Source organism: Enoplosus armatus, chromosome 16 (genome assembly GCF_043641665.1).
Source record: "Enoplosus armatus isolate fEnoArm2 chromosome 16, fEnoArm2.hap1, whole genome shotgun sequence".
Taxonomy (NCBI): Eukaryota; Metazoa; Chordata; class Actinopteri; order Centrarchiformes; family Enoplosidae; genus Enoplosus; species Enoplosus armatus.
This window is the reverse complement of record NC_092195.1, coordinates 19,861,477-19,883,773: the sequence shown is the minus strand read 5'-3', so window position 1 is coordinate 19,883,773 and position 22,297 is coordinate 19,861,477. Positions and strand designations below refer to the sequence as shown.

Genomic DNA, 22,297 nt, shown 5'->3' with positions numbered 1-22,297 from the left:
GATGCCGGTCTCCACGAATGGAACGGAGAACTCTACGACCTCTGACCTCTCTTCGTTAATGGTGAGAGAACCGATGGCCATGTCAGCCCTGTTGGACACCACCTGGAGAACAGATTCAATTAGATCGCGTAAATTCTAATCCCTGCTATTATTTTCCTGCATCACCTTTTGTCTTTCCTCTCTTTTCTGCTTCCTGTATCCCTTTTAGTTAATTGTTGAAAGAACATCATAACATTATTGAACTCTACACCCTCTTCCAAAGCGTTGCCTTAAGACAGCTGCTGTGCATAGCAGCACAGAGCGAAGTCTTTGAAAGGAGAAATCCAAAGCACTCCTCCTCAGTGATGTCTGAAGGAATACTTCATAGGCTTCGTCAGGGAACTGGATTCGAGTGTGTTTCGGAGTTTTATTTTGTCTCGGCACGCTGCGTGAAGCAGGGCTGCGCTGCTCCTCGGAGCTCTTCTGACAGCTGTAAATGAGGCTCAGGTGGTCAGAGGGTGAAGAAGTGAGGGGATTCACGGCTCTGTCGTGTTTCACCTGGCAGGAAACAGAGGTTACTTGACTGCAGCCGAGGGACTGTGGAGGTTAGAGAAGCTGGCTGCTGACCAGAGGTTCATCACTCTGAGTCCTGGCTTGGCCCCAAAAGCCAGTGAAGACAAAAGGCTCTGCGGTCCCTCACCGGACACCGCGGAGTCACGATCCTTAAAGTCCTCCTTCTCTGTTGACATCTTAAGCGCTCACTGATTCATTGTTGTGTCGATGCACTGCTTTTCCCAGTTATCACCTGTCAATCAAAGAGTAGTGGCAGCGTGGTCGTGTCTTTATCGCGATAACTAAGATGAACATTTAATCGCCCCTTTTTGTAGAAGTTATGCTATTTTAGCCGAGTGTTGCACTTCATGGTGTAGATTTAATTGAAAAGTCTTTTGTGTGGAACGTTTACATGCCGGTGAGAATCTCTGAAATCTGAGTTTTGAGAGTTTGTTTCTGAAAATCGTTTCAATTGAAGGCGATGTTGGAAACCATTATCCATAAAACTGTAAGCAAGCATGTAAAAATGTGATAATGACCAATTTGGTCGCATTAAATAGTTGCTGTTTGGCAGCTGACGGTCAAGTTGTGGATCTCAGAGCTTTCAGAGAGTCTTTCTAATCAGTTCATAGCTTCTATTGCATAGCCATGAAATGACATCACAACATAATTACATAATGTCATTAGATATAACTATATAGATGTTCACTGTGATTGACCGACATCGAGCGAGTTTCAAGTCTTTGGTTATCATATAATTATTCATATCACAATGAATTATGATGCTATAACATAATGAAATCATAACATGAATGGGAGTTAATGGCTGGCTGGAAGGCAGGAAGGAGTGTTGTGAAACAACGTGAGCTCAGTCAACCTTCACTGGATGAATCCAGGAAGAATTTGTTGAACTTTTTAAGTTTACTCTGTAAAATCAATAGTTTGTCTCTGAGGCCTTCGGAGACACCTTAAAGTGCACGTCTACAGGAGTGTGATGACGCACAAGTTTTGCTACCGTGGGATTAGTTGCTTCTCTGCCTGTCAGGATCAATCAATCCATGATAATTATTCCATTTAATTCAACTAGGTCATTTCAAATATTTAAATACAGCTAAGTGTGAAAGCAACACCTGTGACACGCCTGTTCAGGAAGTGCTTCGCTGCGCAGACTTCATATTGGGAACAAAAAATATTATACCAGGATGATTCACGGTTGAGGATGAGAAAATGTTAAGGACGTAGGAAATGACTGCCTTATTGGGAGGCATTCATGTGAGGAAGAAGGACAAAAAGTTCAAGACTGAATGACACTCTGAGAAATAGCAGAAATGATTGTCCAAGTGTCGGCTTTCACTGGAGGCACAAGGACACAGAACATGTCTGAGGATGGCGGACCCATTAGCCTTGGTGAAACTTTACCTTGTCAGGACGTGAGAGGAGTTTAGTTAATAGAAAAGAATACCACGGAAGTAAAGAGAAAAAGAAGAGGGCAGACGAGAGTAAAGGGGCAAAAGAAAAACAAAAATGGTGCTTTCTTTTGTATCTTGACAACAAAATGGTTTAGATCAAAAACAATTACCGCTGCAGGCGGCAGGAAACAACCGAGGAGATATAACAGTTTTCACACAGAATCGGCTGTCCCTGTGCACACATGTTCGTCTGCTGCCATAATTAAGGAACTTAATGAGTTAGTGACAGAAGCTGGGCAGGAGGCAGCTGGGGACGGGGAGAGAGGGGGGGGGGGGGGGGGGGGGGGGGGACCACCTGCATCTCTGAGGCCTATCTGAGACAGAGACCCAGTAAACAACAACACCAGGACAGCGTTTGGTTGATGTTAACACACACATACATATATGGTTTCACATCATGTGTGTGACCCTGTAAAACCCCTAAGCCTAAAGCTGGATTTCAAAAACCCAACTACATGCTGGGGTTACGGACTAAGGAGAAATGTGGAGACCTCAAGAAGTGCAGTTGGTCAGCTTGGACTGCCTGTGTTTTCTCCTACAAGGAAATACTGCAAGAAATACTGTATTTTGGGATCTTGCAGACAATGTAATGAGTCACTAAATTTGATCCAGGAAGTCCAGTTTGATCTGATCTGAATGCTTCTCAGACACCTCTACAACTTTTTTCTTATTTCACATGCAGTGGTCCTCCCCAAGACCTGCAAACAGATGTGTAAAATCTGTGGTCACTCACAACTGCATTTAATTGATTTTCAGTAAATGTACAGTGTTTTTTTTTTTTCCTAACCATAATCTAAACCTAACTCTAAACTTAATCCTAAAACTAATTCTGAAACCTTAAACCTTTGAAGAAGTGAGCACCACAAAAAATGTCCTCACAAAGATAGAAGTACAAGACCAGGCACACCCACACGGTGATAATGTGCATCCCCTGTCTGACTCCATGTTAAACCAACTTCATTAATCCAGCCACCAGAGGGGGATTGGCATCATGAAAACAGAGTATCTGCCAACACACACACACAGTCATGTACAAACAGTCTCACAGTCTGTGTCGTCCTCTCTCTCTCTCTCAGTTTCTCCAGCACTAATCTTTCTGACAGCCTCCCTCCATATTTTCTCTCTTCTTCTTCGATTCGGGTCCAATCCTCTCGCTGGGTCGCGTTTTAAAGGATTTGAGGCAGGATAAAAAGAATTTCACGGGAGCCCTCGAATCAAACCCCCTCATTGTAAACACAACAAAAGGGGGGGGGGGGGAAAGAACAGAATGAGAAAAACGACAAAGCTACTGTACAGGAAAAAAGGAGAATTAAAAACATAGCTACAATATATCACCGAGACACACACACAAAAAAGGGTCACGGTGGGTTTGTGATCTGGGCTGCTAAACTTTAGAATAAACTCTCAAAGGAAGTGCAGTCTTCTTTCAAGTCCCAACTGAACACACATTTATATAAACTTGCATTAATCTCTTGCCCATGTTGCTGTCACTGGGATGTTTGTTTGTTTGCTGCGAGTTGTGCGTTGCTTATAGCCAGGACGAGGTTAGCCTAGCTTAGCACAAGAAGTGGAGGCAGGGACCGTCAGCTAGTTGGGCTCATCACAAATAGTCATTTTTACATTTCTGTTTGTGTATAGATTAAACGAACAAGATACAACATAAGTAAGACAGCTGTGGAAGCTGCTTCCAGTCTTTATGCTAAGCTAGGTTAGATAGAGATTGATATGGATATTCACATCTACACGCTATATTACATTTAAACCTTCAAAGGTTTAATAATGTCAACCTCCAATTTGCTTTAAAGTCCCTGCATTTGTTGCTTTTGAGATACCGTTCGTGGCTGCTATCGTTCAACATACAGCATAACACTAAATCGCTAAATTGATATCATGAATCCAGTTATTACTCAAAACCACGCTAACCATCTTCGGAACTGAACAACCTCGCCAGGAATTGGGAGCAACGCGACCTGGACCTTGATAAGCGGCTGGGTGGATGGATACATGCATGGACCATGCTAGCATGGAGGCTATCGCTCAACATAATATGCTGGAATGGTAACACTGAACACCAGGTTGAGCCTACAAAAGACCGACTGATGTAGCATGTTTTTTATTTTTATTGAGCTGGAGCGATCACCAACAAGCCAACTTTCCATAAATACAATGTATGCTTAAATTGCAGAGGTATAAAATAATTATTGTATTACTAAAATATTAAAATTAAGATCCTCACCTCTCCGACCATGCCGTTCCACTCCCCATCAATGTTCTTTCCATGCCTTCCATTGGTCACCAGGTAAAGGTCATAGGTGAAACCCACAATCTTTGCCAGTCGCTTGAGGACGTCGATGCAGAAGCCTTTGCAGCAGTGCTTCATGGGCCCGGTGCTATCCACCACCAAGCTGAACAGGCGATGTGAGAAAAGACATATAGGTGAGATATTGAACGTGCTTTTTATGAGATATCAAGATGTCTTATCAAAGACGCTTCGACCTGAATGGGCTGCTTGGCTGTTGTGGAAATTGAAAAAAAAAAAAAAGGAGACTGTGCTGCTAGGGAAGTGAGAAAACGAACAGATGTACCTGAGAGACACAGGGAGGACGTAACAGAGGAAGAAGAGGAGACGGAGGATCGCAGGAAGGTATGAATTATTGGCGAGGGACTGTGACTGGATCGATACTGACAGTTTGGGCTGTTGTCTTCGTAGAGGCCATGCTTGACGGGTCAAGTGCTGCATTATTAAAACAGAATTAAACTCCATTTTGTGCTCTTGGATGTCGTCTAAAATTAGAAAAAATTCTACAAAGGCCTCTGAATGCCTCTTCCCTGTGAGGCTTCAGCTAGCGAACACTTCACAGGTCACACATACGGGAATCCAAGTACATTTAGATCACTATCAGTCAAGTGGCTCCAGCAGCTGCCCATACCAAGTGCCCATTTGATGGTCCCTCAGACGCTAAGCTATAGCAACCTCTCGGCTCTGTTACCTAGCAACGCAACCTGCGCTTTTGGCAAATAGTTTTCTACTACGGGCCAAAGTAACATCAAACTTATGAGGGAGGGACACTCAACCCCTCTGTACTTGAACATTTTCATATGGTTGTAAAAAATCTTGTCTGTACTAGAAAAAATTAAAGGAAATACAAGTTGTGTTATTGTGAAATTTTGACTAGGAAGGAGTTGTATTTCTGTGTGTGTTTAACCATTTACTTACATATAAAGATCCCACATGATGCACATCAACACTGCAGCTACATTAAATGACTTTCTAGCAGTTCAGGTGCTAACTAGCGAGCTAACGTATAATGTCGCAACAGAATAGATGAATTCAGGTAATTAACTGAACTGACATCAAATTTAAGTGATTAGTAGACTTTGGTCTGGTAAAGCAGCACTTAAGAGCAGCTAAATGCTCCAATATATTCGCTATATTCAACTTCTGTGACTACTGTCTGAGCAGGTAGCACACAGTTGTAAGTGATATCAATGGGCGGAAAGATTTTAAAACACTCCGCACAGCTGAAAGTAACTCGGTAAGTTCTGTGTTATTATGTAATAAGTGACTGTTTGACATTAAAACGTGTCACATGTGTGATGTGGTCCTCATCAAAAGCCAGTTAAAGCCAGTTCAGTCTAAGTGCCGGGTTGTGCATGCGGTAATTTATATGCATGTTCATTTTAAGCATTAAACAAACAAATCCTGACCTTGGTGGTGATGACGGGAGAAAATAAAAACATAAAACATCTGAGCCACTGCACTGCAGCAACATCAGAGGAAATAAACTGTGACAGGTTAGTAAATCAATTAAATTAGATATAAGAAAGAAGAAAAGGCAAGCAAGTCAGGAAAAAATCACTTAGGGAAAAGAAACCTGGGTCAAAGTGTTCATTAACAAGAGAGCAAACTTCTCTCTCAGCCAATAAAACTGATGGAGGATGAACTCGTTATCTTCCCATTGGCCAGGTCATGTGCTGGTAGGAAGGAAGCTTATCTGGGATAGACCAGGAGCCCAGAGCGCACACACACACACACACACACACACACACACACACACACACTGTCTCTCGTTCTCCCCCAGACTTACTTTAGCCTCAAATGAACCTTATACACATATAAAACAGGAGAAAAACTAATTATAGAGGATAAAGGTTCTCCTCAGTTATCAAACAATCAGTACTGAATCATCGGTATCATGTTGTTGCTATGTTTTCAGTTCATATATAATATATATTCCTTTTACAAGTGTTGGTTGGGGTGCAGCGGGGAGCTATCTGCTGATTTTCTATCTAAGTTATGATTATCTGGATTGATTAAAAGATAATTAGCCTTACTTTGCTATAAGGCTTCAAGTTCCTATTGTGGTTTTAATGAACAGCTGTATCAAGATAATGCCTTGTTCTTAATCAAAGGCTTTTAGGTGGTGCCATATGACTTTTAAAGTGTCTATAGCTGCTCTGAGGTAATTTCCTCCCCGGGATAATTAGGTTATTTTGTGATGTTTTAATCTATTGATCCCAGAAAGACATCCCTCCCTGTACACAGCACCTGGAGACGGTAAAGATTTACTGTCTTGTTATGGATGCTTGGCCAGACATTTCAATTTCACAAGAGATCAGAGCCTGGACCCTTCTGGGTTCAGGACGGTCTCTATCTGATCACTTTTTGAAAACTTCTTTCCTACTTTCTCTAACGTAGGCTGATAAGGATTTCGAGTAGAAACCACTAGGAGATGTCAAGGTTAGAAATCGCTTGTTATATACTAAACCGACTCCCGTTGTGTATAAAACTCTTTCAATCCATAGAAAAATAAATATATATAAAATATATATATTTCAACTCCATTCTCACTTACTTTTTTTTTTGCAGTATTGTTTTAGTTCTTTTCTGTTATTTTTGCTTTTGTAATGCTGAATAATTTTACAACCTCCCACCATCCTCTCTCTATGGAGTCGAATTGCATAACCAGAAAATGGACTGTACACCACTGCGGTGAAGGAAGTGTGCAAGTGACATTTTGTTTTAACGGCTATAATGGGCAGTCTGGCTGTTAAAAGCCAAGAGGGTTGGAAACTATTGTTGAGAAACCTCTGATTTATAGCACCAAGAGAGATATGCTAGAATACTTTCTGGTACGCAGTTACAGTATTATGTTTTTGTGAACGATCATGGAGAAAATCTGAACTAGAATAAAGCCGTAAAACTACAGTTAGACACTGAACCATGACCATGGCCAAACTTGATGGCTGTGTTTCGTGCCCAGGGGCTGCGGTGTGTTACCTGGTGTTTACAGGCATTCGACAGGGGACTGAGTCCCGGATGCAGGAGCTGGTGCCCGGGTCAGCCGGCTCCACGATGACAAAGGGCCTCTCCTCCAAAGTGACCACTCTGAGGTGCTGGGAGTCATCCAGAGGCTTCAGGAAGGAGCCGTAACGAGACCAGGGATGGTAACGCAGTCGCAGGTGGCCGTTCTCCCACCAGCCAACCTGGATGGGCATAAACACACAAACACAGATGCTCAGGGCTTCAGCTCTTGGGCAACAGTGGCTTAGAACGGACCGCTGATCACGTTTCTAAAAGTAAAATTAAGTTTTGTGTTTTAGCCTGGATAATGTCATCTACTTAGTAAGCTAACAATAACAATAATGGTTAAAGCTGGGCTAAATTTGGTTTCAAGCTTTTTGTAGATGGCTGCGTATAACCTTGGGTACAAATACATTTTTAGGACTACATTTCAATGTTCATTTAAGACCTGCAACACACTGAATTATTGTCACTGAAATGCTGTTAAAACAACGATCATTGTGTAAATCTAATGTTTTAACGTTAATGGAGGATGGTGCTTTAGGTAATTGACTAATTGGACTTAATGTCTTCTGTGTTTGGTCTTGATGTCTCTATTTAAGATTTCTATATCCCTCTGTACAGCAAGCCCCAAGGGACAACATTACTAATCACAGGATCACAGCTCAGTTACGTTTCAAAACATAAACAGTGAGCTGTGGAGGACAGTTGAGGTTGTGGGGGAGATTTAACCCCCCAGTGCAGTGTGTCTTTGCATTGTTTGTGTTGTATAATGAGCAGTTTGTTCATGTTTACTGAGCTGAGTGTTTTCATGCTGAAGTGTGGCACTTTGGAGTAGAGGCTGAGACTAAAGACGAGACAGTTTACAGCGTCAGAGTGACCTACATGTGTAAACAAATCTGTTCACATCGACTGAGGATTTTACTGGATGGATGTGCAGCCACAACACAGCAAATCTGTCAGGCATTTTGTCATCTTCTAGCTGTGGTGTCATATATTTAGATGTGATTTGCATACAACCAATTCTCCTGTGGATCTCCCTGATGGTACCAGACATGGCTGCTGGGATTTGTGAAAAAGCATGCAAAGCCTTTTTTAAAGACACACATACACAAGTTTTGTTACTTGTTAGGACATTGTTTATAGACTTCAACCATAATTGCTACATGCCTGTACCCAACCCTTACCTCAATCTTGACATAATTCTAATTATATATATAGATATACTCATGCAGTTGGGAGGGAAATATTACACAAGCAGATTACACAACCTAACACAACCTAACCGTCCTTAATTGGTCAACTGTCTAACATTATTGACATTAGATTTTGTCATTTTTGGTAGCGCTGTTTTATTGTGGTCAAAAAAAAATCATTACGTTATTATTAATCAGCATTTGATTTAATCAGATATCATATATATTAGCAAGATAGTTTTGTCAGTTGTACCTGGCAGTTAGTAGGTGTAAATATTATAAATAAATATTGTAACTGATCTCTACTTTGTGTGGTGAAAACTGCTAGAAAGGGTATAAATGTCTACTTAGTAAACAGTGTTATCACTAGGCTACGAACAACCCAAACAGCTGGTGTAACTGGACCCAGATTCTTCTCCCCAGATGGGAGGTCGATCCTCATAATGTACAATGGAAACTGATGTCCCCACAACGTGATGAAGACACGCACCTCACACACACACACACACAAAAGAACAGGTGCAAGCATAATACACTTTACAAGCAAAAATGTATACACACAGAGGCACATACAAGTAAGTCACAAGAACACAAAACCCAACAGAAACAGATACAGCGACACACATCCACGTTGTTATTCATGATTATTCATTCACATTAACACAAGGACCAGAGATACAAATACGAGAGCAATGTTATTAGCAAATTTGCAGCACCTGGCACTTTGCACCAACCTCCCTCTCTGTATCTTTTATGCACTTTCTGTCTGTTTACTGTGTTTCTGTGATTCTCTCTCACTCATAAATGATAACAGCTGGAACCAACAGTTCATTGTGGACCAACATGATAATTTCCTCTTCTATGCTCATTTGTCCTCCAGTTCACCCTTCTAACATGTTTTGCATTAACTGAAGTAAACGCTTTCTGCTGCTAGACAGAAAGACATTTATATGCACACACACACACACACACACAGACACACACACAGCACAGACAGGGCCCGACTCCCTGGATTGCCAGCACAGCAGAAGGATAGATCATGATTTGGTATTTTGCGGTTCTCGGTTACCATGGAGCTCAGACAGACTTTGAGATTTTTATCAAAATGCTACGAGACTCAATGACGACAGCAACATTAAATCTTTTTGTAATCATTCATTCACATGTTACAAACAGCACAGATTCTATAGCATCTTGTTATGGTAAAAGTTACGGTAAAAAAATTAGAAATTTACTTTAATCCCTTCAGTCTCCAAGAAATGGAGTTGAGTCATAATCAGTTTTAGGCTCTGTGTCTATCTATATTTCCATTACAATAAATAATCTGTGGTGCACTGCTCAGAGGACTCGTCATTTGGGGTGCACTACATGGAAGAAACAATAATTCAATGTGCATTACTTCCAATCAAATGGACACTCCCATGTGCATTGACTTCAAGAACTTTTACTTTTGCAGTCTTTGCTTCCAAAATGCTCTGTAGGGTCAATAGTCTGATCTGCTGCCCCCCCTCCTGTCAATAATTTGACATTAATTTTCCCAAACCAACCAATGGCTGCTTTACAGGATCCATAACTTGGAGAGGAATATTTGATTGTCTGTGTGTTTTGCTTTGTGTGTTCAGCCACAGTGGCTGTGACAGCTCATTGTAATGCAGCTCCTCTTCTGTTTATTACAAACAAATCACTGCTGCTGCTGCTGCAAAGGTAAAACTCATCACTATCTGAGCACTGGAGGACCTTTTCATACAAAGACCAAACACTCGGTGATGAGAATAGCAATCGTAAAAACTGTTCTGGGAATAAGCTGAATCACGGTTTTCAAAACCACTACCAAGGAAGCAAAACACATTCATTCACAAGAAAATGTTGATGAATACTTAAAACAATGTTCCTATAAATAAGAGTTGGGTGTACTTTTCAATCAGTGTGAAAAAGTCTGACACTGTTAAGAGTCACTATTATGTTAATTGCATCGTATATATTTTCACAGTATATGATGTTATAGAATAATGTAAATGTTCCTTTTAACTTAAATACGTATTAGTTTATAATATTATTTTCTGTGTTTTCTGACGGTGGCAGTGTGGTTTGGAGCAATTCACGTCATATTATTGTGTATGTGGCTGTTTCATGGTGTGTCTTTAACCTCGCAACCTTCAGTATCGAGTATAAAGTTTATTTGTTTTGAATTATTTTCTCTTTAAATCGTTATTATTGTTGAGTCTTTTGCTGTCTGGACTTTCTGTCTTCTTCTGTCCTTTTCAGTTGAGTCATTATTTATTTTGGTCAGACCCGCACTGTCCTGGCTTGTGTTCTGTTTCCCAATGATGTCGGCCATCCAGAGAGGAGTCAAGGCTCTTTAAGTACCAACACAACAATATTCGACCTTGTTCTTTCCCTGAATGCTAAAAAGTTACTGCACTCAACTCCAATATCGAAATGTCAGGGGGGACACGGATTCAGCTTTGCAGCCCAGAAATCAACAACAGAAACAATGAAAACACAGCCAGTCCTCACCTCCTTGTTTGTAATAATTATTGTGGGACCGGCAGCCATTTTATGGACTGCAAAGCATCAATATGCGTGCATTCATCTGTGCAACTCCTGCCAGCAGTGGATTCATTACTACTTTTAAGTGGTTTTTGGCTGTATTTTCACTCTGCCAGTCCCTTCTGTGAGTGCAAAACAGCTGTAAATTGTAGGAAACAACTGAAGTACAAAATTGGCGAAATGTCTTTTGAAGTCCAACTAGCTGAAGAAATGGAATACCTCTGAAAGCATGACAAATAATGGTGTCAGCTGAACCTGACACAAAAACAAATGTGATTAAAAGTGTGATGTATTTCAATATAGTCTTATACACACTGATTTAAAAAGGTTGTTCCTCACGTGACGGTCAATATGTCCAGTATTCGGAGTCTTGTGTCAGGCTTCCAGGCTCAGCCAAGGTCTGATTCAAGTAATAACTACTGTCTTTTTTATACTTATTTATGTATAAATATGAAAACATGAGTTCAGTGGGACCGAACATGGACAAGAGAGAAGGCCACGCCTTCTGGCTGAAGCTCAAGATTTATTCTAAAAGGTGAAGTAATAACAGAGATTTTGACAAATTAGCATACTGTGTTGTATTATGGGGATTCAATTTGCTCATTTAACACCAATTTAAAAATCCTGCCTACACTGCAGCTTTAATAATGTGATGTAATGAGAAGATAAGCTGCTCAATTTAATATATGTCTTAGGTAATGTCTGATCCCCGCTGATTATGTGTGTGATCATTGATCATTGTACCCATTATCATGCTTTCTCATCAATCTTCTAGTCTTATAGCCACCTTACTTGGTCTACATGATATTTTGATATTTCACAAATAGAAGGTTAAAATATTGATCTTTTTGAATCTGAGCTGTTGATGAAATGGACAGCCATGCTCACCTAACGCAACAGTCCGCCGACACCTTGGCATGCAAAATACTGGAAAAACTACACTGCTCGGTTATGACTTCGAACTTGAGAGTGAAGCTTTTTAGGAGATTTTCCAAGCGTTATTTGCTGGTGGGAAGTCAGTTTTAAAGCCTGCTCCCTTGTGTAGTACCTATTACTATATGTAATCGATCCACAACTCCATTAAACTCATCCTGCAGATATATTGTGATTATTCTCTGTTGTGAGGCTGTAAAACTCTTATTGCACCTTTAAACTGCTTTAGGATTCCAGCTCTCTTGTCATGTTGATTAAAAAAGATTCTGCAGCTTTCATGTCTTATTCGCTCATTGATCCACTGTTTATTCCCTGTTTACGCTTCGGCTCTAACAACACACAAATGTGTGATGACTTGCTGTATTGTTGCATCACATAACACGTAACTTTATAAAACTCACACATAAGATGTTCGAAAGCTGGTATGAATGAAGGCTCAGTTGGCAGCAACACAACAAAAATCAAACAACAAAAGAACTACTTCACCTCCAATATGATCTTCACTGAAGCAAACATTTACATCGTAAACGCTTAAATAACACGATTTAATGCAGATAAAAACGGCATAAAAATAGTGAAAACAACATTACTTGAGACTGTTTAACAAGCTACTTATGTAAAGGTTTAGACAAACTACATCAAGTTAGAAAATGATCTAACTACATTTACATTTTAGCTTATTTTTTAAGATACTTTTGCACAAGTAAAGCTTGTTCCAGAGCTATTTTGAGTTATTCATGAAGATTAAATGTGATTAACATTAAGCTATGTGTACATGTGTTGTCATGCAAGATATTCATGACACTAAATAAGTCCATGAAATGACACCAATTTGGGTAAAATCTTATTCTTGTTAAAGTCAGGTTTAGTGGCAGAGACATTGTTCACTAGGTTTATTGCAAAGCCAGTTTGTATAAACCTAGTTGACAATAAACCTGTTTCTATTTCCTTGTTACCAATAAAGTGTGGATATCTTGGTGATATACAAAATCAGTAACAGAACAATATTATGGAATTCATATTTTTGAGGTCTGTAGGAATATAACATATGTATGTTTGTTTGCCATCTGCTGGTTGTTGCACAAAAAAAAAAAAAAACATTCTTTGCCTGAAGGCTAGACCAAATATTCATCTTTCTAGAGTACCAGATATCCCTATGAGCTCTACAGCAGCGCTTCTTCAGCTGCCCTAAGGTTGCTGTGCTCTGCAAATATACTCCATGATTCAGTTCAGGAGAGGTTAATTCAGCAAATATACGCATTAAGGGTCAAGTGCTGGTCTCTGAGGGAGATGCATCGACACTGTTTGTCCTCTGCTTGGCCATTATCCCTCAGATCAAGGCATCATCATACAACAGTCACTTCAGGAGACCCTGGATTAAAGCCTTTGTCCATTAAATTAAATGGACTCAAATTTAGTCCATTATGTACAAAATGTATCGTCCAACCCGAAGACTAAAAAAGGTTGAATTCTGTCTTCATGAAGGAATTCGTTGTGCGGGTTATTTGTGCCCACTGTTAATCTTTTTCAGTTTTCAAACTGTTGTAAACCACAGCACCACAGTAAATAACTTTATTGTTTGACGAAGGCGCTTTCAGTCTGAATATGGTGTCTTGGTTTGTCTCTGTCTCGGGGGGGGCTGCAGTCGAGTTTGTCACCATTAGATACACCTTTTGACTTTACACAAAGTCATTTGATTCATTGTTAAGATAAGTGTTCATGTGTTTTGTGCTCAGTTCCTTGAGCAGTCTATGAAACCAGATCACAAGCGTAGTTTGGTTCCATACATTTGCAGGGAGGGATCATGAAGACTGTAAAATCACTAAATATTGTAAAATCCTAAGGGGGGGATTTCTTGTTTGAAACATGACATGGCTATCCTGATGAGTTCCTCCTCGACTCACCTGAACATCAGATATAAAAGAGTCATCTTTTGAGAGCAGCAGTGCAAAATAAAGCCTTATCTGTCAGGTTTTTCTACCCGCTGGAGACAATTTTTCTTCTATCTTTTCCAAACCCATGGAGCACAAGACAGTGACCTGTCTCCACTGTCGGTATCTCAGTGGAAATTCAATACAGTAACGGTGATATGCATCAGAAAAGGGCGGAAAGCGGTACTATGATTCCCACAGATGGAGTGGTACTGGAGTAGTTTACACCAGGCACTACTGCAACTCTTGTGTAAGGTTAACTACTGCCAGATGAAAAACAGGCTGGATGTGTTGACCCCAAAAACCAAAGAAAGACAGAGTGAGGTACAAAAGACTTAAAAACATGAATAAAACAGCTGACACTCTCTAAAAAGAAATGCCCCTTGTTCAGCAATCAAATGATAAGAGGCAGCATTTTTATTTTTCATGAGTGCTGCCTGTTTGTCAGGTTTTAAACTAAGTATCCTCAGAAACTTTAATATTTCCCCTGATCTGAATCTTGCTCTAAGGGCTTGTTATCTTCTGCAAAACAAGATTGGGGTCACTTTCAGATCATAGCATGCATGATGTAAAAAATTCTGCAAACCCCCCCCCCTCAGACAGCACCATTCAGTCCAAGGTTTTTCAGATGCAAATTGCCAACAGTCAGCCAGAGTTTTATAGAAAGTCCAGAGGGAGAAACATTATGCAGCATTGACAAGTTAATGTGTTTTATCATGAATGTTGACAACTGAAAAAGGGGGATTTAGAGGCCAAAGCAGATCCAAGATTCACCATGTGACCCTGAGAGGGATTGAAACTGGTGACGGAAAAAAAATTCTACAACTGATCAGTTTGACATCAGACGTGTCGAGTAAAAGATGCTGACATTTCTCCCTCCGGTGTCTCCACAGTTTCTCACTAGTTCATTGTTGAGCGTATGTTCACATTCTACATTAAGACTCTGCGATTTTTTGAGATCATATAATAAGTCCAATAGGGAATGCTTGTTGTTATTTACAGTATGTCATCATGTCAGAGCTGAAAGCAAATTCGGAGGCTGAGGATACGAAGCAGACGAAGTTTTACTTTTTAGGTTTTAACCAAAAGTGGAAAAGAACATTGAGTGTTCATCTTATTCCGAAAACCATTAGCTTTAATCAGCCTCCACTCTTCAGGGAAGGCTTTTCGTGAGATTCTGGAACCTGCCTGCAGGGATTTGATGCTGGGCATTAAAGGCCTGGCTCGGGTTGGTGTTCCAGTTCATCGCAAAGGTGTTGGACGGGGCTGAGGCTCTGTGAAGGCCAGTCAAGTTCTTCCACGCTGGGAAAACCATTTATGTATGGACCTGGCTTTGTGCACAGGGACATTCATTGACATCTTGAAAAAGGAAAGGGTCCCCCCATGTTGGAAGAAAACTATTGTTTTGTAGCAGCGTGATTTACCTCAACTGGAACTATTCTAAACCATAAAAAACAGCCCCAGAGCGAACACAGAGCAGACCCACAGTGCCACTCACATGCTTTTGGCCATATTGCCTGCATTGTGATTCAGTCAGGTGTAGAGCACACCGACATCCTGCTTAGAGAAACCTCTGCCATAAATTGAGTTTCCTTATTCCTTAAATCCTACTTAATGCACCTGAATCCTTTATTTATCCATCTCTGACAGAGCCAAGCTGAAATACTGTACAGCACTGCACCTTCAGGAGGAAGTTCAGCTCTGACAGGAAGGTGAAGAACTACAAACACTTTGAAATCCAGGAGCTCATACTGACGCTGCACTGGTAAAGCAATGGGTTTTTTTTTTTCTTTCAAAGGTTGATTTTTCCTTTTTGGTTATTGTCCTTTAAATGAGGAGGCCTTGAGTCTGCACTCACCGGTAAACATATTGAGTCGTAAAAGGTCGGGAGCAAATGGAACACAGTGGGATAGAACAAAAAGGTTTACTTGTTTTTCTCAGGACGAAGGAAGTCTTGACGAATCGAAAGTGCCCTCGGAGGGCAGACCTTGGATTTGATGCTATTACTGTACAACCGCAACACATGGCCCCTGACGGAGAGGATATTGGACTTTGAGTTAGCGCCGGCTAACAAGGCTGACAAACCCAGACGGAAGAGAAGAGGGCGAAGAAGAGAGCGGGAGGAGGGGAGGGGGCTTAGGGGAGAGGTAATTAAATCTGGGAGGGGAAGGGGGGCGGGGGAGACAGTGAAACAGCAGAAAGGTGAAACTGAGCAGTGATGAGTTAGCATGTTTGATGGGGTGTGAAATTGCGGTTAGCCCGTCTAGCCGCTGCGCTATGATAATTAGTGCCAGCTTGCACAGCTGTGTACTGACCTCCTCCCAGCCTCTCCCATTGGTGTAGGAGATGACATCAAGCAGCGGTTTGGACAGGTAGCCGTCACTGTTGAAGGAATAGTCCCGTCCACCAATGGATATGTTGGTGAAGTACCTGTGGGGGGGGGGGGGACAGGAGAATAGAGAGGAGACATGAAAGATGGTATTTTACTGCCCTACAAGGTGGAGTCCATGAGGGGGGAGATTACGTGTGCTGGTATCTCATCATCAAAGCACCATGTCCCGTAGAAGAAGTCCCATGTCACATGTGGAAGAATGAAGTAGTTGTGGTATTCAATAAGTAAGTAAAATAAATAAATGGCATAAAAAACAATAATTTCATAAAAACAGCTGGTGACATTTTGGCAAGTCGATGTACAACAACTTGCGCAGCTGCGTCGATCTCATTCACGCTTATCACCATTTTTCTGTAGTTAAGTAGCTCGCAAGCTATGTAGGAAGATGATGTCACCTGCCAACTAAGCTCTGATTGGTTGACTGTTTCTCCAACTGATGGAAACAGCCGCCAATGGGCCAACTCCTATTTGAACAATTCAGAGGTGTGGGACCATGTCAGAGTGCTGTGCTATCTGTTCCCCCTAATTGAGTTTAGCTTATCATTTCAACATCTTCTCAACTATATGCAGTTGGTTAAATGCACTTGTCGTAATGTGATGTAATGCATGTACATTGAAAGGAAACCTACTGTATGATGTACGATGATTATGGTTTTAACTCTTAACAGTTAAATATCAAGAGGATGGCTAACTAATATCTTCCTGTTTCCAGCATTGTGTTATTAAATGAATTCAATAAACTCTTAGAAAGACCTGAATACAGGTACAGCAGGATAGGAGAAGCTGATGGATGCTGAGCAAGCTTAACAAAACACAGTTTAGGCCTGATGCTGTAAAGTAGAGCTGAGCCTGAGATGTCCTGCAAAAGCCACCATCACCCAGAGGATGAACTTTGCTTTGGCACCAGGTCTCAGATCAAAATATCAAATTTAGTATCTCATAACAGGCACATTCATGCTCCCAAGGCTAGAAGTTCTTTTGATTTTAATAGCTTTAATGTTTTCACTATTTCCACCTTCAGGACAAACTGCTGCTGCTGCTGAGGGGAAATCACATTGTTGAGGTATAAAACTGTGAGGTGGGAGAAACTCAGAGCGGAGGGGAGGTGACGCAGGGAAGGAGAGACAAAATAAAAAGCAGAATTTCCTAAAATGTTTTTTCCGTCTTCAGCTGCGTTCTTGTGTCACACAACAGCTGGAGGTTTGCAGAGAAGAAAGATATGGGGGGAAACATACAGGACAAATACTTGAGATTTCTTTTATACCAGGAAAGACAAAAGCAAAGAGCGCTGAGGTGAAGCAGAGATAGAGAGAGAGACCTTTGATCTTTTCTAATGAAATATCTGCCTTAAAAGCATCTGGGGAAAAAAATACACATCAAAGCATCCCAGTGAAACATCCCACACACTCACAACCCGAAAGAAAACCTCAACAACATCAACTCAAGTAACACTTAATCAACTGCAATCGGAAAAATATGCTCCGCAGAACCCAGTTCAAAAAAAGACCTGTCGTAACTACAGTGACTGAGCAGTCAAGATCACCTTACATGTTGTTAAAGTACTAATCTATCACATCGGATTTGATTGCTGATATCATCAATATGAGACAGATTTGAAGCCGTCAGACACAGTCGCCTCTAAATCTGCTGTAGGAAAGGGGTTTTCAGATGCTGTTAAGACGATGTGACAAGCGCATAAACCCTTACAGTTAAAATTACAGTAAGCAGACAATGTGCAGTCTGTATTTACCATTACGAGTTGGGCCCATAATCCTTAGTGGTCCACTATGGGATTTGCAAAATACTCCTCCAGTCATATGTTGACTTTAAGTTATGTATCAAATGCAACGGGGAGCAGAAATGATGAAAAACAGCATTAGAAAGCAGCTTACAGAAGCTAGAAATCAGGATATTATATGCATATCCCAGCTATCATATTCTGCTTTCTGATAATAAGAGTATTCGCTTATCCCTGCTATTGCAAATGAAATATGATGTTTAGTATTTAAAAGAAACAGAAGCTTTTCCTCAGAGAGACTCAGATGAATGAATGAGATTCAGCTCCTGAGAAGTCCCAGTCTTTCCTGCACAGGTGACTCTCTTTGGCTTCACTCCCCCAAAGGGGAACTGTTGGGCTCACTTTGACTCTAAAAGAAATGGCCAGTTCCCTAATTGGTTGAGAGAAACACTTTTCACTCATGCTGAGGTGGTCTGTGAGCACAGGGGAGACAGGGAGTTCACTGCATTGTTGATATGCAATAGTTCAGTAAAATGCATGAAGGTAGCTTGAATAGCTGCTGCTGCTCATCATTACAAACAAACAATACTATCCAGCAGAAATTCAGAGGCTGAATAGGTGCTGAAATTGCAGCTTGCACTCTGGAAAACACATGCAAATAGAGCATCACCAGGAAAGTTGAACCCGAATTGCTTCCCGGTTGTATTAATATACATTTCTACCATATAATCATACTGTGGGTCTCAGCTTCAGCAACCCCCTTTAACCCACCATCCGTCAAGTGTTCGGTAGGAGAGACTAATATCTGAATATCAATGCGCACGTAATCTTGTTGGCCTGCAGCAGCGGAAATAAAAATCCAGCCGCAACACATTGAACACGTCAGCTGCAGATGTAACCTCACAGCTGTAATCTCTGAGGACACAAAAAGGTACTCCGTGCCTCTCGATTCATGTCCACCTATTTCGTGACTGGAGCGTGTTTGGCCTCCCTGGCAGGAGACCTCTAACCCGCCACGGTACCCACAAGCACCTGATGTTGCCTGACATCTGGAAGGTCCCTGAGGACTTGAGTATTTCGCTTTCACCTGGTTTTACCTCAGCATAGAGGGAAAAAAATATCAAGCTTAAGGCTCAGAGTGGCAGAAGTCAGGAGTGTCTCCATCCCCTCAGCAGCTGACTGTGGGCTACCATCCTCCCTTGTTTTCCCGCTCACCTCCTCTGTCTTTTATTCTTCCCCCTCTCTCTCTGCCTCTGATTCCTCCTTCCACCCCACCATCTCAACAGTACAGTACAGTACAGAGCAGCAGCGAACCAGAGGTAGCAGCAGCGAGGAAGTGGAAAGAAACAGCAGGAGAAGGAGGAGGCGGAGAGAACAAAAGAGCAAAAGAGAAGGTGGAAGAGAGTGAAAAACTGCCAGAAACAGAGAAAGAATGAGAGAAAGAGAGAGCAAGAGAGGCGGAGAGGGAAAGAAATAGGAGTGTGCTGCATGGCACAGAAACACGAGCTGCTTCGCTGAGAGGGGAAGCATCAAACAGGTTCGCTACAGGCACAACCCAGCAGCTGCTTCACGCACATGAAGGAAACATCCAACGAATGCATGTCAGAGAGGGTTTAACGCGCTGAACAGCAACCAATATCGTCACATTCATGTTATATTATTGGTTCTACACAGTCGAGATCACCAGCCCCGATTCAGTGTTTCACTTTAAGAGACTTTGGGGGAAAATGAACGGAGTTGCTTTACGGCAAAATACTCAGACCAACCACAACCGTAACCACAGTCTGTGTGTGTGCAGCTCCTGACAGCCGGACCGGGCCTGGTACTGAACCTCCAGACGCTCTCAGATCCACAGTATGACATGTTGTACAGTGCTGTGGAAATATACAGTATGCTGTTGTACAGGCTACAGGTTATAGCACTGTATGTCAAAGAATTCCTAGTCGGGATTTAAAAGAAGAAAACTGCATAGCATATTTATCTCCCAGCTCTTGAATTATAATTACATGAACATTTTATACCTGTAATATTCAACAGCTGGTGCCTACGCCCCTACCTACCTGCTTCTGACAGCATGGTGCAGGCTGTTAGATTAAACATCACGAAGATTTTCATTATAACCAAATTAACTTGATGGTTTTCTCTCCCATCAAACTCAAGATGTTCAGACTGACATCAACAGGTTCTCGTGTCTGTAGGCCTCTGATTAGATCATTTGTCAAGATGATAGTGGTATGAAATGAACCAGGAGTGACATGAGAGGTTTTAGTCTTATTCAAGCTGCAGAAAACATGAGATATCTGACTGAATTTCCATTTCGGTTCTCTATTTTTCAGAGATGTTGCTGTTTTTCTGGCTGTGGCACAGGCTGGATTTAAGAATGGCGACGTCATCCCTATTCTTAAATTCTGCCTACAAAGCTCTGATTGGTTGAGCCATCATGAGCAGAACACCAGACCTATTTGAATCACTGTACAAACTAGATCATCATCACGTTTCCAACAACACATGAAAAGGCTTTCATAAGCTGCATGAAGGTCAAATATCGACTTTTCGCTTACATCAGTCATTAACGAAACTGGGAAAATGTCACAGATTATTACTTTAAACTTCACCTGTAAAGCAGCAGGTAGAGCCGTGTGAAGGCAGAGAGCAGAGGGAGGAATAGAAATACAGGGTGGAAGAGAGAGAGAGGGAAGGTGGAGGTGGAGCGTGCCTCAGTGGGAGATGCTGCCCCGTCTGCATTATAGCTGCACAACAGCAGAGCTGAGACAGAGTCTGATTTAATCAATGAATTCATTACTGGGACACGTGGCAGCCGTGCATCAAACAGAGGGGGGGGGGGGGGGGGGGGAGAAAAGTTCCCTGTGGACTTGTTACCTTTTTTATTACTTTATAGACGGGGAAAGAAAATAGATATCAAGAGAGTTACAGGTGAAGAAGAAGAAGAGATAAAGGAGCAGAAAGGAGGAGAAAAGGCAATATAGAGGATTTAAACCAGAGAGGAAGAAATGGACAGACTGACCAGTGTTTGAAAGCAACAATTCAGGAATACAGCTGAGGGTGAAACTCGGCTCACCCCAGTTAATCCACCTTTTCATTCGCCGGAATAAAGTTTACTCAGACCTCCATCTGTTCAAGCTTACCTCTGTCTCGTCACAAAACCCTGGGATAACAAGATCTGTGGAAACCTTGAGGTGGCCGTTTGACTGACACGTCCAGCTGAAAATAACACGTCTGGTCGAGCATGAAGTTCCTCTCTGCGTTTGTTTTTCAGTTTTTCTTACCAACTTTTGAGCTTTATGTCCTCCAGACAACCACGAGCTTGACCCAGCATCCTGCGAGCTGCAGTCATGTTGGAAGATTCAACATGTAACGGTTTACATTCACAACATTCAGTGCCAAAGCGGGAAGTAGCGTGTCCTTTATGTAGCAGGATGGAAAGTATAAGGGTGGTCACATCTGTCCCGCAATTTAGGTTCCCACAATCTAACCTTAATCAGGTGTTTTAGTTAGCTAATGCTAACCATGTTTATGTAAATAGATAATTACACATTATAGTAGGCGTGGTTTAAACAGCCCTTGTTTGAAGTGATAAAGCAAAAATGCTTTAAGATGCATTCATTGACTTTTGGCCACTAAGTGTGAGAAGAAGTCCAAAAAATGAATCAGCAAGATACAAACACCCAAACATATTATCGGACTGTAATTTTGACATTTTAGCAAACACTTGCCTACCGCCATGTTAGTCAGACATTACCATCTCGTTGGAGTCGTGTCTGTGTTCACCTGATGAATGTAAGTGGGATGTTAACTATCCTTTTAGCTCTGTTTGGGGTTTGTTTGAGAACAACTGCATCATGAAACCAAAAATTTGAACTATAAGAGGCTAAAAAGCTTGTTGAGTTGGTGATGATTCTCACTGGGTTTGTCACAATAAGGGACTCCTTTGAGATCAATGAAGCGTTCGATGACTTTTTAAATGTCCTCTTGTTGAGGATTTCCTGATGACCTGATGGCCACTAAGATGATGGCTCAGGCCAGCTGATTGGTCAGTCGGTTTCTGGCTTCAGAGCTTCTCACCTAGCAGACTTTCTCACTTGGTGATAAGCCTGTTTCTTTACCTCACTGCTCTGCCATTGGCCAGCTCTCCTCTCTGTTGGGGTTTTTTCTGACCAATCACACCGAATGCCATCTCAGCCTGGCAACTACAAGTGTGTGGAGCTGTCATGACAGCAGATCCTTCAGATTA

General features: G+C 41.5%; 1 protein-coding gene across 1 annotated transcript in view; it reads right to left on the bottom strand.

The window, feature by feature from the left end:
- grin2da (glutamate receptor, ionotropic, N-methyl D-aspartate 2D, a) overlaps nucleotides 1-22,297 on the bottom strand; it is a 106,181-nt gene that overhangs the window by 39,491 nt on the left and 44,393 nt on the right. Inside the window, exons 6-9 of the mRNA XM_070922192.1 lie at nucleotides 16,231-16,345; nucleotides 7,282-7,487; nucleotides 4,237-4,405; nucleotides 1-102 (exon numbers count right to left, since the gene is read on the bottom strand). The exon at nucleotides 1-102 is cut by the window's left edge and continues 52 nt beyond it. Of these exons, the coding sequence (XP_070778293.1) occupies nucleotides 1-102; nucleotides 4,237-4,405; nucleotides 7,282-7,487; nucleotides 16,231-16,345 (592 nt within the window). The remainder of the gene's footprint in view (nucleotides 103-4,236; nucleotides 4,406-7,281; nucleotides 7,488-16,230; nucleotides 16,346-22,297) is intronic.